At 45.5% G+C, this 15,444-nt stretch overlaps 1 protein-coding gene across 10 annotated transcripts in view; it reads right to left on the bottom strand.

Moving 5' to 3' along the window:
- Positions 1–2: 2 nt before the first annotated feature.
- Positions 3–15,444, bottom strand: part of RAF1 (Raf-1 proto-oncogene, serine/threonine kinase) — an 86,621-nt gene continuing 71,179 nt past the window's right edge. For all 10 annotated transcript variants that reach the window (XM_059390366.1, XM_059390358.1, XM_059390359.1 and 7 more), the window contains 10 exons: positions 14,691–14,718; positions 14,458–14,585; positions 13,991–14,108; positions 5,961–6,045; positions 5,021–5,197; positions 3,387–3,433; positions 2,018–2,136; positions 1,527–1,658; positions 1,251–1,385; positions 3–1,056 (listed from right to left, as the gene is read on the bottom strand). In XM_059390366.1, coding sequence (XP_059246349.1) covers positions 913–1,056; positions 1,251–1,385; positions 1,527–1,658; positions 2,018–2,136; positions 3,387–3,433; positions 5,021–5,197; positions 5,961–6,045; positions 13,991–14,108; positions 14,458–14,585; positions 14,691–14,718 — 1,113 coding nt within the window. In that variant the 3' untranslated portion in view covers positions 3–912. The remainder of the gene's footprint in view (positions 1,057–1,250; positions 1,386–1,526; positions 1,659–2,017; positions 2,137–3,386; positions 3,434–5,020; positions 5,198–5,960; positions 6,046–13,990; positions 14,109–14,457; positions 14,586–14,690; positions 14,719–15,444) is intronic.

Here is a 15,444-nt window from a genome sequence, read left to right on the forward strand (position 1 = left end):
CATTAAACCTACATTTAATTTATTTTATTAAAATAACATAATTGAGGAACCATCAGATAACTGTATTTTGTCAGGCGCAATAAAAACAAAATTAAAACCCCAATCATCAAGAAAACCTGTACTCCTGGCTTCCTTGCATCCACATGATGTGACTGAAGAGAAAGGCTGGCCCGGTGGCCCCGCCCCACAGGGGCAACTTCTGGAAGACAGATTCAGCATGATGGAAGACTGCTCCCTGAAAGGGCGAAGACTGGGAGGGGTGGGCCAAGCACCTCTTCTGGAAAACCGTCCCAAGAGATCTCCAAGGAAAGAAGTGTCCGCAAAGTCAAGGTCCATAGTACCAGTGCTCCTTCAGGCAGCCATGGTCTCTCAACAGTCCTGGGCTGTTTGGTGTGTTACGTGCAAAACTACTGTTTGACGCCACACCACCCTCTGAAGAATAGTCCTTCCCATGATAAGCATTCCTCCTAGGAGCTGATATCCACAATCCACATGTCCACATCAGGGCTGGTTTGTCTGCTACCTTCATTTCCCCTCTGAGTGCTTTTTTTTTTTTGCCCTAAAAAAAAAAAATATTCAGCCAACAGCTGGGGCCCCAGATCACATACTGCCAAATCTGGCAGCTGTGGGTGCATCTGGAGAGGGCTCTGGAGAAGGCTCTCGGCTCAAGAGCATAGGGGATGCAGGGAGGGAGCAGGACAAACCAGCATTTCGAATGGCTTCCTTCTCCCAGGGCCAGAAAGGGTAGAAAAGAAGGCAACATGAAGTTAAGGCCCTGTGAGTAGTCTAGAAGGTCCTTAGCAGCAGCTTCTCTGAAAATGAGCCCTCTGCCTCCATCAAAAGGGAGCAGAAAGGTGGTGCCTGCTGACTTCCCTTACTCCCCCGATGGCCTGAGTGCAGGTGCAAAGTCAGCTAGAAGACAGGCAGTCTAGGGGACGTAGTCAGTGTGCAGGCGTTGATATCCTCAGTGTGGGCCGCCCGGTGCAGGGATGGCTCAGAAGCGCTCCGGTTGATTTTCGGCAGAGAATGTTGGAGCAGCTCAATGGAAGACAGGATCTGAAACGGGGCGGTGTCATTAGGTGGCCTTGGTGTCGCTGCGGGAGCAGCAGCTTTTCCGGGAAAAGCCCACATGCAGGCCCTTCCGACCCCAGTTGTGGCACCGGGTGGAGAACATGAGCCCACCTCCCTCCTCATTTCTATTTAGGAACTCCTACTTGAATCCATTCCTATACCCCTGAGCCAAGTCTTACCTGGGGAAAAAGAGGCCTCTCTTCCTTAACCTTCTTCACACAGTCGGCTACAAGCCTCTTCATTGCTTTGGGGCAGTTCTTATATAGCTTACTGAGGTCTGGGGAGGCATACCCTCGGCCCACCATGAAGATGATCTAAGAGGAAGCAAACAGTTGAGGGACTAGGTGGAGGAACAACAGTGACAGCAGCAACTTCTATCCTTCCTGCTGCTCAAACTGCAGGAGGCCCAGGGGCTTCCACAGCCCTGTCCAGCCTGTCTGCACCAGGGCACATACCTGATCACGGTTATTGATGTGGGAGTAAGGAAGCTCCCCTGTCATGAGCTCATAGAGCACAATGCCGTAGGAGTAGACATCAGACTGGAAGCTGAACGGGTTGTTATCCTGCATTCGGATCACCTCAGGGGCCTACAAGGACAGAATGCATTCATTCACCACCATCTGGGCCCCACAGGCATCCAGGCACCAGGCCTGTCCCCTCCTGCTGGGCATGAGAGCCCTTTCCTCAGTTTATACTTCTGGCCCGCTCAGGCTCAGCTAACACAGATTCAGGAAGCCTAGTCTCAGCCCCAGCACCTATGCCTTAGCGTGGCTTTGGTCACCAGCTTTCAGAAAGCTCACATTTGCCTCCGGCTGCCTGATGTCACTGAAGGCCTCAATGAGGCATCTGGGTACTGGGGAAATGTCAAATGCTCTGAGTCTGCACACAGACCTTCAGGGCACCCCTTCTCCCCTGCACCCTGCCAGTGGGACCCTCGCCTGCTCACCATCCACAGGACAGAGCCAGTGGGTTGTTCAACTTGCTGAGAACCACTCCAGCGCGACTTTACTGTTGCCAAACCAAAATCTCCAATTTTCACCGTCAGGCCTTCGTGGAGAAATATATCTCAATGCTTGTTAAGGACTGTGGTTTCAGAAGAATGGTGAACTTAATTTTGAAACACTTCCCAAAGGTCTTCAGAGCATAGCGTGTCTCTGCCTCCTGTCTGTCCCCAGCCTTCTCTGGTTTGCTTAGATTTCTAAAGTTTTAAATTAAAAGTCCTTCTGAAAGGCCCCTTCCTCCAGGAGGCAAGCAGCAGTTGCTCAGAGTGTCCGATTATATGGCTCGGCCAAAAGTAAGGCAGTTTCCCCGTGCTGCCCTTCCCTGTTTCCACATCTAGGTGCCAGGTCCCTGGCCTTGTGACCTTCCCATGAAACAAGAGTCTTAAACCCCAAGACTTCTAAGGCTGCCATCTGCTGCTCCTTGGAGGCAGGCCTGGCCTGTGATGGCTTTCATTTGTTCTGCCTGCTTTGTGCCCTCAAATGACTAAAATGTGAAGAACAAAATAGCATATCCCTCACTGAGCACTGAACACTGTCCTAAGGGACTTCTCAGTAGAATAGGTACTGCTTGGTGACTTCAGATCAAGACCAAACTCACCTCATTTCTGGATAAAGAAGTCAAACAGTTTAAGGCTGACTTGGGATCCGCCAAGGCAGTAACGCATACCTCCTTCAAATCTACAGGGTCTACTCTCATGCTGGGATGTGTCACTCCCAAAAACCCATCACTAAAACATATCCCATACTTCAGACATGTGGCTCAAATAGGCCACATCCCACAATCTGACTCAACCCAACTGTGGCTCCTCTCACTGGCCAAGAAGCAGAAAAGGGCTGTAATGCCATCCACGCTCTTCTTGGCTGCAGGCAGGAGGCACATGCACAAGGGTTACATTTCCTGCCCTAGAGTACAAGCACTCTCGTCTTCAGTGCCCTTCTATAGGAACACAGTCTCAGAAAGAGGAAGGGCTGGTTCCAACAGTGACCTCTAAAGAAACGACTTCTGTTCACTGAAGAAACAATTTTCAGTAATCACTTCAACGATCTTGAAACATCTGGCCTGCAGCCACTTTCTGACCAGATACACACTGTCCACACGCTAGAAATAAACATGCAAGACAAAAGCTCCATCCCTCCAACTTACATTTAGTAATGAAGAGCATAATAAAACTTTCAACCATAAGCCAAACATGTATCTCAACTCTTGTGGAAATCTTTCCAAAGTCACATTTGCTGGGATAAACTTTAAAAAGTCTCCCTTCTGTTTTTCTAAAATTTAGAACTGAGCAAACGAAAGCAACCATCAAAGGATACTGTTGGATTTCATGTCTCTGTGGATGATGTTCTTTGCATGCAAATAGCTGTGAAGGGAAAATAAATCTATTAAAAACAGTCTGAGGGACATGGGTAGAAATAGCTTCAAATTTCGGCTAGGAAGGAAGCCACCAGAGCACCTGTTGCCTGGTAAGGGGCTACAGGTGGGGACTGGCTGGGCACTGATACAGGCTAGGCCACATCGTGCCTTGCCTGGAGGTTAGGCGACAGTGACTGAAGCATCTCTCCTACTCAAACAGTAATGCTGACAACCCAAATGTCCACCCACTAATGAACGCGTAAGTAGAATGTGGCCTGCCCATACTGCGGAGTGTTATTCAGCTACAGCAAAGAATGAGGTACTGACACATGCCAAGCCCGTTATGCAAAGTTGAGCTAGACACAAGAGACCTCACTATCTTTCTGTTTGAGAAAGCTCAAGTGAACAAGCATGGGGAGGAGCAGAGGGAAGACAAGCAGACTCCGTGCTGAGTGTAGAACCGGACACGGGGCTCAATGCCAGGACCCCAAGATCATGACCTGAGCTGAAATGAAGAGTCAGACCCTCGACCGACTGAGCCACTCAGGCACCCCTATCTCGTCTTCCATCATGACAAATGTTCTAAAATTAGATCGTGGAGATAGATGTGTGCCCAACTCTGTGAATATATTAAAAATCACTAAGGGGCATGCATTTAAGGGGTTAATTGTATAGTATGTGGAGTATATCCATAATTTTTTTCTATAAAGTAATTCTATTCCTTTTTTTAAGACTATTTATTTATTTGAAATGGAGCAGGAGCAGGGGGCGGGGACAGAGAGAGAACCAGACTCCCCGCTGAGCAGAGAGCCTGAGGTGGGACTCGATCCCAGGACCCCTGGGATCATGAACCAAAGGCACTTAACCAACCGAGCTACCCAGGCACCCCTGGCTAGTTATTTCTTGAAGTGTATAGAAAGTAAATTCCGAGAAAAAGGAAAAAAAAGTAAATTCCATAAGAATTTTAAAAGGAGAAAGTGAGAGTTTACATAGCACTTGCAAGCACAGATTTAGCTTATACCTTCAGACATGCGGGGCTATGAGGAACTCCCAATCTTCCATGTAAGAGGTACCTCAGAGGAAAAGTGTGACTCATACACCACACCACACACACCCCTTTCGGGTGGTTTCACGTGCAGGTGCTCGGGAGGACTTTTAAGCATGCTCCAAAAGAAAAACAGATTATGGAAAACCATCTGCTCAGTCCCTCCTGCAAAGCAAGTGCGCTTGCCGGTGGGCCATGCCTCAGAGCATGCATTCCCACAGTGGGCAGGGCCATGGCTGTCCAGGCAGGAGGTCTAAATCCCACAATACACTCTTCAGCGTCTGGGTAAATTCTGAGAGCACTGGCTCGAACCCCAATCTAAAGCCCCAAGGCGGGCGGCCTGAGCCTGGACAAGCTACCTTGAGTTCTCACTCCTTCAGCTCACTCCGGAGGCTTCCTTTCCAGCTATGCAACAGTATCACAGAAACCACATAGCAGACTTGGATTTTTCCTAAACTAGGTCCTGATGTCAGATTATGTGTCTTGGCCAAAAGTAAGGCAGTTGATGTCTGCACCCCAGACTTTCTAGCCAGCAAGCCATCTACTCACTCCATTCCCTGAGCAGTCTGGCGGGCGATGTCAATCAACTGGAACATCTGGAATTTAGTCTCCTGGACATGCAGGTGTTTGTAGAGGCTGCTGCCTTCACACCACTGGGTCACAATCGCCAGGTTGTCCTTTGTCATGTACCCCATGAAGAGCAGGATGTTCACGTGCCGTGTTTTGCTAGGGGGACAGGAGGAAAAAGGCTCTGAATCTTCAGCTGCTGCAAAATAGAGATCTACTCTGCTTTCCCACTGATGCTGGGTCCTGTGTGTCCTTGACGCCACCATGCTTACAATCTGGGTGGCTGGCCAAGCAAACATGCAAAATTGCTGATCATTAAGTTGGGTGTTGTGACAAAAGAACCCCGCTGTTATTCACCACAGTGCTGCCCTTGAGAGAGAGGACATTCTCTCCAATTAGCATACACACATGATTCCTCCCACAGGGGTCACGGACCCCTAATCTGTGCAATCTGTCATCATTCTAACAAGTCTAAATAATGACATTCCTACAAGTCTAAATAATGACTGAAGGACTTCGAAGCTGAAGGTCTTCCAGAATAAGGCAAACTGGCCATACAAAGAGCTCTTGGAAAGAAAGGTGAAAATAGAACCTATTTCTCTATATCTCAAACCACAACCCAGAGCAGAACCTGGGCCCAGAGGCCTAGAGGAGCAGAAGGGGATCTGTGCTCACCACAAGCGGCCCTTCTAGAGGTTTGACAACCAGGTGAGCTGGAGGAAACTTTCCACACCCTTTCACTTACAAGGAAGGACTTCTAGCCACAGGACTCCGCACTGAACACTAAGCACCCATGCCAGCCGTAGGCCCTCAGAGACAGGTGCACATGCGCTGCAGCCCACCTCCTCAGCAGCTTCTGCCCCACCAGCCATGCCCACCCCCTGCCGCTCCGGGGAGGCTGGACAGCCTGCACCCTACTCACCGGAGCACAGCCACCTCGTTCCTGAAGGCCTGGAACTGCTCTGGTGTGGGGTCGACAACCTTTAGGATTTTTACTGCAACATCTCCTGCAAATTAGTTTGTAGTCAGTGCAATCAGTTGAATGACCTTATTTTGTTGCTTTTCACATACCCTAGTTTTGAGAAAGATAGTGAATCACTTATTCAGGTATCACATTACCTACACAAATGGGACAAAAACACAAATTTCTAAATTGTCCGAGTGGCTGAAAAAAGTGATATATTATACTATTATCCTTCAAATACCACCACACGGGCCCTGAACAGGTTTGCTTTCAACTCTTCCTATGAAGCCTGGCCTCCCCAGCAGTGAGGTCACTTGTGATGTGAATGGTCGAAGCTGGGCCTGTGAGGGTGGCAGTGGCAGACACAGGGAGGCCAGCAGACACCCGGTCTTTGGGGCCAGGAGACAGGCCATTTAGCAAGCAACTGATACCAAACTCAGCCGTCACATTTTTTTGTTAGTTTGTTTCGAATTTTTTTTTTAAGATTTTATTCATTTGGCAGAGAGAGCACAAGCGGGGGGGGGGGGGGGGGTGGAGTAGCAGGGAGAGGGAGAAGCAGGCTCTCTGCTGAGCAAGGAGCCTGCAGCGGGCCCTGATCCCAGGATTATGATCTGACCCGGAGGCAGACGCTTAACCATCTGAGCCACCCAGGCGCCCCTCAGCAGCCACATTTTAGGGAGACCTAAGATGGTGCCTTTTACAAATTCAAAGAGAATACTAAAATTAAGCTTCTCTGTCTTTAATACCTCAAAGAAGTAATCCTAGTGATTCATTGGTTACTAAGCCCTGGCACAGCGTTATCACCTTCAGTCCTCCTAGCTGTCCTGTGACTTAAGTACTGTTACCCTCATTTCAAAGGCAGCACAAAAGCTCAGTCACTGCCCAAGGTCATACAGCCTAAAGCCAGAAGTGCGGGAGCCGGGATCAGAATCCCAGTCTGACTCCAATGGCCGCCCTTCTAACTTCCATACCGACAAAACTGTCACACTGTGAGCTCATTACGTAACCTTAGAAACATCCAGAGACTGATTCTTTATGTGTGCTACTGATTTAGAAGCCACTTGCAAGTGTCTCTACACTGTATTTTGAATAGTAATTATAATAAATTACACAAAGCCCTAGAAGGACCTCAGATTTTCTTGGCAAGTGAATTTTACTGGAACACAGACTTTGAGAATCAATCAAAGTTGGCTGACGGCACCTTGGAGGTAATGGAATTCTTCCCCTTATCAAACACACCCCCTTGCAGCCTCTGGGGGAGCATTCCTCACCTCACTTGAGAACCAACTGGCAAAGAGATGGTTCTTATGACAGATACCAAACTGTTGCCCCATGGTCTCTGGTTATATCATCTAAAGGTAAAGTCCCCACTTAATGGCAGGAGCTCATCCAATTCACCAGCACGTGCATTTACAGAGGGCCCAGAGCTGCCTTCTATCTCGGAAGATGGAGCTGGTAAACCCATGCAGCCCCACCTAAGTAAGGTTCCTTCTGACTGAGCAGGAGGGTAAGAGTCTCCTGCAGAGTTGCTCATTCTGGAGCAGTCTGAGCCAAGATAAGAATGCTGGGGGTGGGGGACAGAGAGGAGAGCCAATCTGTTTGCAGAGAGGATATAGAAAGGCTTTCTGAAACAAATGGGATATAAGCCAAGGGAAGAATTTAACCAAATGGGACATCTGTTAATGGGACATCTGCACCAGGAACAAAGGTAAGGTAAGGGGGAATGAAGGAAACATGAGCTATCTTTAGGGAACTCTAGTGTGTGATCTGGGCCCCTACAGACTAGGACAGAAGCCAGGAGGGTCCTGCCCCAAGAGCCTTGCATCCCTTCTGTAGACAAGATATAGCCAATAGTGGCGACACTGGTGACAGAAAGGAGGGGTGGAGGCAAGAAACCTCAGGAGGGTGGGCTGATCTGACATGGTAGTCAACGGAGGGTGGAGAAAAGTACAATGCTGGTGGCCTAGGCACTAGGCAGGGCTTTAAAGGGATAGGCCAGGGCGGGCAGAGGAATGCTTGGGGAGACGATGGATGGGCCCTCAGAAGGGCTGCTCTTTGGGACCCTTTTCTACAGCTCTCCCAGGAGTCCACTCCAGCTGTCACTGAACTCACCTTCTGTGTCACCCATTTTGGACCTGATCATAATGTAACCTCAAAGTTCAGAAGACTCACCAGCAGCCAAAGCCCACTTATGGTGACTCACTCTGACCTTGCAGTCCGATGAACATCCTCCACCTCCAGCCTCTACTTTCTGGCAGAGTGAGCAGGACTTACTGTCCCTCTTTATAGAGTTCATATTGTTCCATCACCAGAGCCACTTCATATCCTCTCATCTTTCTAAATCCTATTACTCAAATCTGCACTACGGCTCCATGTAAGGCATCCGCTGTCCACACCTATGCCTTCACGCAAGTCACTGGTGGGAAGACTGAACATGGTCAAACCAAGGACAGAGCCTCCGTGGCACCTACAAGGACCCATCCTGCCTGCCAGCTCACGGTCTGCAGTTAAGATAAGAGATTATATGCAATTTTTTACTGAAACTCGAGACTGCATACTATAGCTTTCCTTCAATTTCATGCAAATACTCCAAGCATTGCCATAACAGGAATTCAGTCTGCTAGGAGCAACGGGCAAACATTATAGAAAATGGATTTCAACTCCAATAAAGAACGAACGGTTTTATATTGGCAGGACTCCTCTGAACTAGAAAGAGTTCTCCAGTAATAAGCTCCCCGGTATTCTGAATTTTAGGCCAAGGCTCGCCAAGCCTCCCGAAGGTCTTGCATAATCTGAGACCTACAGATTTCCATCGTCTTTACAAGACCCTACAACTCCCCATGCCTGGACCTTAATCCTGTTAGCTTCCAGAAGTTCCTTAAACAGGCAAGTGGACCACCTCAAACCCCTGGTTGCTGCTATCTGCGCATCCCGAGCCTCATGGAAGTGCTACTCCCCCAGCAGAGTCCTCCCTAATAACCCACCCAAACTGGCCACGGGGCCTGCCGCTCCATACTTTTTTTTCCTCCATTTTCTTCTCGTTAGCCCTATTACACACTTTACACTTTGCTCGGTTACTGTCCCCACCAGAATAGAAGCACTGTAAGAGAATGTTTATCTGTTTGGTTTGCTGCTTCATTCATAGCCCCTAGAGGAATGCTTGGAACTAAAGGCATGTTCAGAAAACACCAGATAAAGAAATAAATGAATTCTATGGTACAACCATCAGCAAGGACTGTTATGAACAGACAAGCTGTCTGAAGCCCCGGAGTAGTCTATGTGGACAGTCGCTGGCACAGAGTACTAGGGACCTTACTGCTTGCAGCACAGGTCAGGAGTTGGTTTCTGGTGGGGAAGCTGAGACTCGGTGCCCAGCTGGAGGCCCCCAGGAGTGCATGGTCAAGTCTGGGCCTCCAACAAGGGCTGATCTCCAACCTGCCCTGGAAGTCCTCAGGGCCAAATACACCATTCAAGTCCACCTCTCCAGCACTCCACTCAACACAACAGACATTTAGTAATACTGCTTCCTACTAATCTCTTCTTTTGAACATGTTTCAAAGATGACTAGAAAACTGTATTAACATTTCTTACCCTTCTGGAATTATCCACACACCCTTATAGTTGGCAGTCTTAACAACATATAAAGGCTGGTACTTCCTTCCTTTAGCAAGTAATATAAATGACCGAGGTAAATGGCCAGGGAACATGTTACAGAGGGTAGCTCAGAACAACTGCAGAAAGTGGTTATTTTCCTAACACCAGAGCTTCTTACTCTCCCTTAACAGTGAAGTCAGAGCCAAATACTACAAACAAGTTAAGACATTCCTATTGATTTTATCATGTTTTTAGTAGGATACTAGTATCTCATTCAGCTACTACTGAAGAAGGAAGAGCTATTATCAGTTGGTAAATTGGGAATGTTTTTACCTTTTTTAAACACCCATTTCTTGTTTTAAACATTTAGAGTTATCTAAGACATATTAGGTACACCCCTGCTTTCTAGAACAGAATAGAATGAACACCACTCCTGCTCTTCTTACTGACTCAAAAGTTATAAACCTCAGCGCTAGGCTGGGATGGGGACCCAGACATGGATCCACCAGGCTGGTGGCCTCAACACTAAATAGCTCGAGACCGAAGGCTTTGCTGCCTTCCCCTCATGCCGTCAGTGATGGTTCCGGCTACCATCAGTACTGCCATCTGCATCCCTTTTAATGTGTTGTTTATCATTTGCAGAGGCTGGCAAATCAGATCCCAAACTTATGCTCTCTCGGTGTGTGAGCCCAAGGACAGCTTCTCACACAAAGTAAGCAAGCTTTAGTTCATGGATCCGAGGCCTCCATCTTGGCTGCTCAGATACTCGGGTCTACTTTCACAGCTTCTAGGCAGAATCAAAAATTTTAAAAATCACTAAAACAACTGTAATTTTTAACAAACTGAATGAACATTATATTGTATAAGGAACCAGAAAAACAGCAACAACAACAACACACATACAAACACACACAAAGAAGTATAACACAAACAATCCAGAAATATGGTTTCCCTGGGCCTCCTGTTTTATTTTTTCATTCGCAGACCATGGCTTGCTTTCTGAGGGACTTACATAGGAGTGCATTGCTGCTTGTTCCTCTTGACTTTCAAAACTTAAAAAAGACTATAATCTTAAAAGTATTAGACATGTCATCTACAGTCTAAATGAAGTCTTTCTGGAAGTAACACTGTAACAAATATATCCCCTTACCATAGTCCAAAAGCTTACAGAATTGAGAGAAAACACAAGCTCACAGGTAGTACTGTGACAAATATAACTAATGCTTTGAAAAATTACGAATCCTCCCCAAATAAGAATGCTCAAGAGGAAACTTAAATTTGAGCACAACTTAACTAGGTCTTATTGGCTTTCAGCTGATGCTTTAACAATGTGGTATAAAAATTAAGTGCAGGGGCACCTGGGTGTCTCAGCTGGTTAAGCATCCAACTCAGGTCATAATCTCAGGGTTGTGGGACTGAGCCCCACATCAGGCTCCCTGCTGATCAAGGAGTTTGTTGAAGATTCTCTCACCCTCTGCCCATCCCCCAACTCTTTAAAATAAATAAATAAATCTTTTCTTTAAAATGATTACATTCTCCTAATGGAAGCATTAAAAGCAATATGCACTGCTCCACCTCCTGTAATTACTAACAGCCTTGTCTCAGATACAAGCACTCAATCCCACAAGATTGCATTCTCCTTCCATGGGACAATACTAAATAAAAGCTTTTGCACAGCAAGTAAACTGTCAACAAAAACAGAAAGAATGGGAGAAGGTATTTGCAAATAATTTATAAGGAGTTAAAATCCAAAATATATCTCAAGAAATACCAAAAAGACAATCTGATTTAAAAATGGACAGAAAAAAAAAAAAAAATGGAGAGAGAGGGTCACCTGGGTGACTCAGTGGGTTAAGCCTCTGCCTTCGGCTCAGGTCATGATCTCAGGGTCCTAGGATCAAGCCCCACATGGGGCTCTCTGCTCAGCAGGGAGCCGGCTTCCCCAGCCTCTCTCTCTCTCTCTCTCTGTCTGCCTCTCTGACTACTTGTGATCTCTGTCAAATAAATAAAATCTTAATAAAAAAAGAAATGGACAGGGGGGGCGCCATAGGGGGTGGCTCAGTCGCTAAGCATCTGCCTTAGGCTCAGGTCATGATCCTGGCATCGAGCCCCACATCAGGTTCCCCGCTGCGAGTGGGCCTGCTCCTCCCTCTCCAGCTCCCTCATGCTTGTGCTCCCTCTCTCGCGATCTCTCATAAATAAATGAAATCTTAAAAAAAAAAAAATGTACAGAGAGGTTCTAAATAGACATTTCCCAAAGAAGATATACAAAAGGTAAACAGGTATATGAAAAGGTGCTCAATATCCCTATTATCAGGGAAATGTAGATCAAAACTCACAACTACAATTGAGTATCCCCTCACATCTGTCAGAATGGTTAGTATCAAAAAGACAAGAAATAACAAGAGTTGGAGAAGATGTAGAATAAAAGGAAACCCTGTGCACTGTTTATAGGTATGTAAACTGGTGCAGCCACTGTGGAAAACTATGGAAGTTTCTCAAAAGATTAAAAATAGAACTACCATAAGATCCAGTAATTATACTGCTAGGTATTTACCAAAGAAGACGAAAACACTAACTTGAAAAGATATCTGCACCCCACATTCACGGCAGCATTATTTACAATAACCAAGACATGGAAGCAACTTAAGTGTGCAGCCATTAATGAATAAAGATGTGATATATATATACACAATGAAACATTCCTCAGCCATTAAAAAAAAGAGAGATCTTGCCATTTACAACATAATGGATGGACGTAGAGGGCATTTTTTTTTTAAGATTTTATTTATTTATTTGACAAAGAGAGAGATCACAAGCAGTCAGAGAGGCAGGCAGAGAGACAAGGGGAAGCAGGCTCCCTGTGGGGCTCAGTCCCAAAACCCTGAGATCATGACCTGAGCCGAAGGCAGAGGCTTAACCCACTGAGTCACCCAGGCACCCCCCTAGAGGGTATTATGCTAAATGAAATAATTCTGTGAAATAAAAATACCATATGATTCCACCTACACATGGAATCTAAAAAATAAAACAAGTGAACAAACAACAAGAAAGGCACAAACAGACTCACAAATACAGAGAACTGGTGGTGTGGGTGGGGGGAGGGTGTGGCCACAGGAAATGGGGGAATGGGCCAAACAGGTGAGGGGGATCAAGAGGTACAAACCTCCAGTTATAAAATAAGTCACAGAGATAAAAATTACAGCATTAGGAATACAGTCAATAATATTAATACTGCATCGTCACAGAGATGGCAGCTATAATTAGTGTGGTGAACATGATGTACAAGATTGTCAAATCACTATGTTGTACACTTGAAACTAATAGAGAACACTGTAGGTCAACCATACTTCAATAGTTTAAAAAATTTTTTTTTTGTTTTCCTAAGGGAATCGCCCATTTATGACATCTATCCATATGTTAATAATGTAAGGTACTCAGAAGACTGGAGGTCTTTCTCAGTTTTCAATATCTTGATTTTAATGCTCTGTTCATTTGATGCTCTTATCCTCTCTCAATCTCTGCCCCTGTTGTATAAAGACAAACATGAAACCATCCAAAATGGAAATATACCTAGGCATTTTCAGGTTTTGTTTTGTTTTTGTTTGCTTCATTAAAATGTGAATTTAGAAGGATGCCTTTTGGGGAACATGTAGTATTTTCCAAAAAATACTCCCAATATTTGCTAATATCCTAAAGCCAGAGTCATTAAAAATCTGTTATGTTGCCAAAAATCATGTTATGTTGCCAAAATACATAAACTGTGGCCACAGGTATTAAAATAGTACATTTCTTCCAAGTGACAAAGTGTTTCCATTACAATAAGAACACTAACATTCCACATAGATTCAAGAATGAAGTCTGCGTGCTCCCTGCTTGATGGGGGTTCCCCACAACTGACCCAAGGCAGTACAAGAGAACTTGCTTCATGAAGCTCCTGGCTGTCCTGAGCCCAGCTATTTGACTATGGGCATGTTAGTTCATTCCCCTCTTGGGACCTCGGTTTTCTACATGCAAATCTTTCAGGTTCTTTCCAGCTTTCGGTTTCTAGAATCCATGCCCTCCTCACAGTAGCAGACTCTTACTCCTCTAAGGAACCTGAAAACACCTCCCCCGTGCAGCCTGTATTTAATCAGTTCCTGAGACTTGACTGGAGGGCTCACTCTTCCTCATCAATTTCTAGGTTCACCTGGAAACCATATCATATCAACTGCAGCATCACCAAATCTAAAAAGAAAGCTATGAAAGGTCACTGAGATATTAAGTTCAAGCTTTAGAGGTAATCAGGTATCCCTGAAGAGCACCACTGTGAACCATACAGCACAATGAACTGATGGTATCCCCTTCTTGGCCCTTTCTGGGCCTTGCAGTAAAGGGAGTGCCCCCCAACATACCGTGCCACTTGCCCTTATACACCGTTCCAAAGGAGCCTGACCCAATCCGAGTGGAGAGCATCACTTCGCTGGCTTCTATTTCCCAGTAATAGCTTGAATCTCTCTGTCCACGAGGCCTCTGAAACCAGCAGAGATCATTAACACACTCCATGGAATGGTAAATCTGTTTAAGGAGGGTGTCAGAGAAAAGAACAACCCAAATCCACACATCCCCCTATCTTTTAGAGAAAGACACTGTCATTCCAATTTTGGTATTTTGAAAAAATTGTATTTTAGCTGTGCCCTGCCTTACAATAAGCCAACAAATTCTTTAACACAAGCATGCCAAAAATGGCAGACATTTATAATAACTTTCATTAAATTTTTTTTAATAGAGCCCTCCAACCCCCACTAAAAGTATTCCCATTTCTGATTAGTTTTTTCTTAGTAAATCCTAAAATATAGGAGGTACTGTAAGCCATACTCACAATTTTGTTTTTCTCCTGGGTCCCAGATCCTGGTGCCCGCTCTCTCTGTGCTGGCACAGGGGTTTTGGGCTGTGACCAGCCTGTTGGGCTCAGATTGTTAGGGCTGCTGGACAAGGCTGAAGGTGAGGCTTAATAGACAAGACAAACAGAATCCACACATGGATAAGCCAACGGAAGATACACAGCATAAAGAGAAAAAGCCCATTATTATTTGCTAAACTTTGGACAAGTACCTGATTCACTGTGGCTTCGAATTGCATCCTGAAACAGAAAAGGAAAGCTGGTCAATTTCTGCACCAGAAAAGATGTTCTCTGGGGGAAGGAAAAGGGAAAAGGAGAATTTGCAGGAACAAAGTAGATTATAAATCTCTAAAATACAAAAGGCCTAATTATATACTCTAACTTTCTTTTGATTAATTTTACCAAATGTCAGTGGTCAGTTATCTCCAAGATTATCATCAAATATTAGAACTGATGTTAGCTTTTTCATATATCACATTCTTTTGGAATGGAAACTACATTGTTTTCCTCAGGAGAAAGCAATGCATATAGCAAAGTGATACTCATGCAAGAACACTAGCAAAATTACTATCAGCTGAGATCTTTTCAATGACTGAGGATCTTGCTCCACTGAGGCTCAAGCAAAACAAAACAAAACAGAACTTGGCGATCAGGTGGCAAGCTCACTCCTACTCTTCTAGTTCAGGGCATACTGACCAGAAGCACTGTAACTACGTAACTCTACCCAAGCCTAAAATCATGAAATGCTGGAAGGACAATAAATCCCCTAGTCCAAAACCTACATTTTACATATGAGAAAACAAATATAAACAAATAAAGAGACTTGGCCAGGACCACACAGCCAGTAGGTGGCAGAAATAGAACCAGAAACCATCACCATGGATCTCAGCCCTGAGCTCATTTGCCACAAAATGCTCCTGAGACCTTATGAGTAAGCTTTGAAATTAGTTACATTCTACTTAGGTA

The sequence above is a fragment of the Mustela nigripes genome, chromosome 2 (genome assembly GCF_022355385.1).
Source record: "Mustela nigripes isolate SB6536 chromosome 2, MUSNIG.SB6536, whole genome shotgun sequence".
NCBI lineage: Eukaryota > Metazoa > Chordata > Mammalia > Carnivora > Mustelidae > Mustela > Mustela nigripes.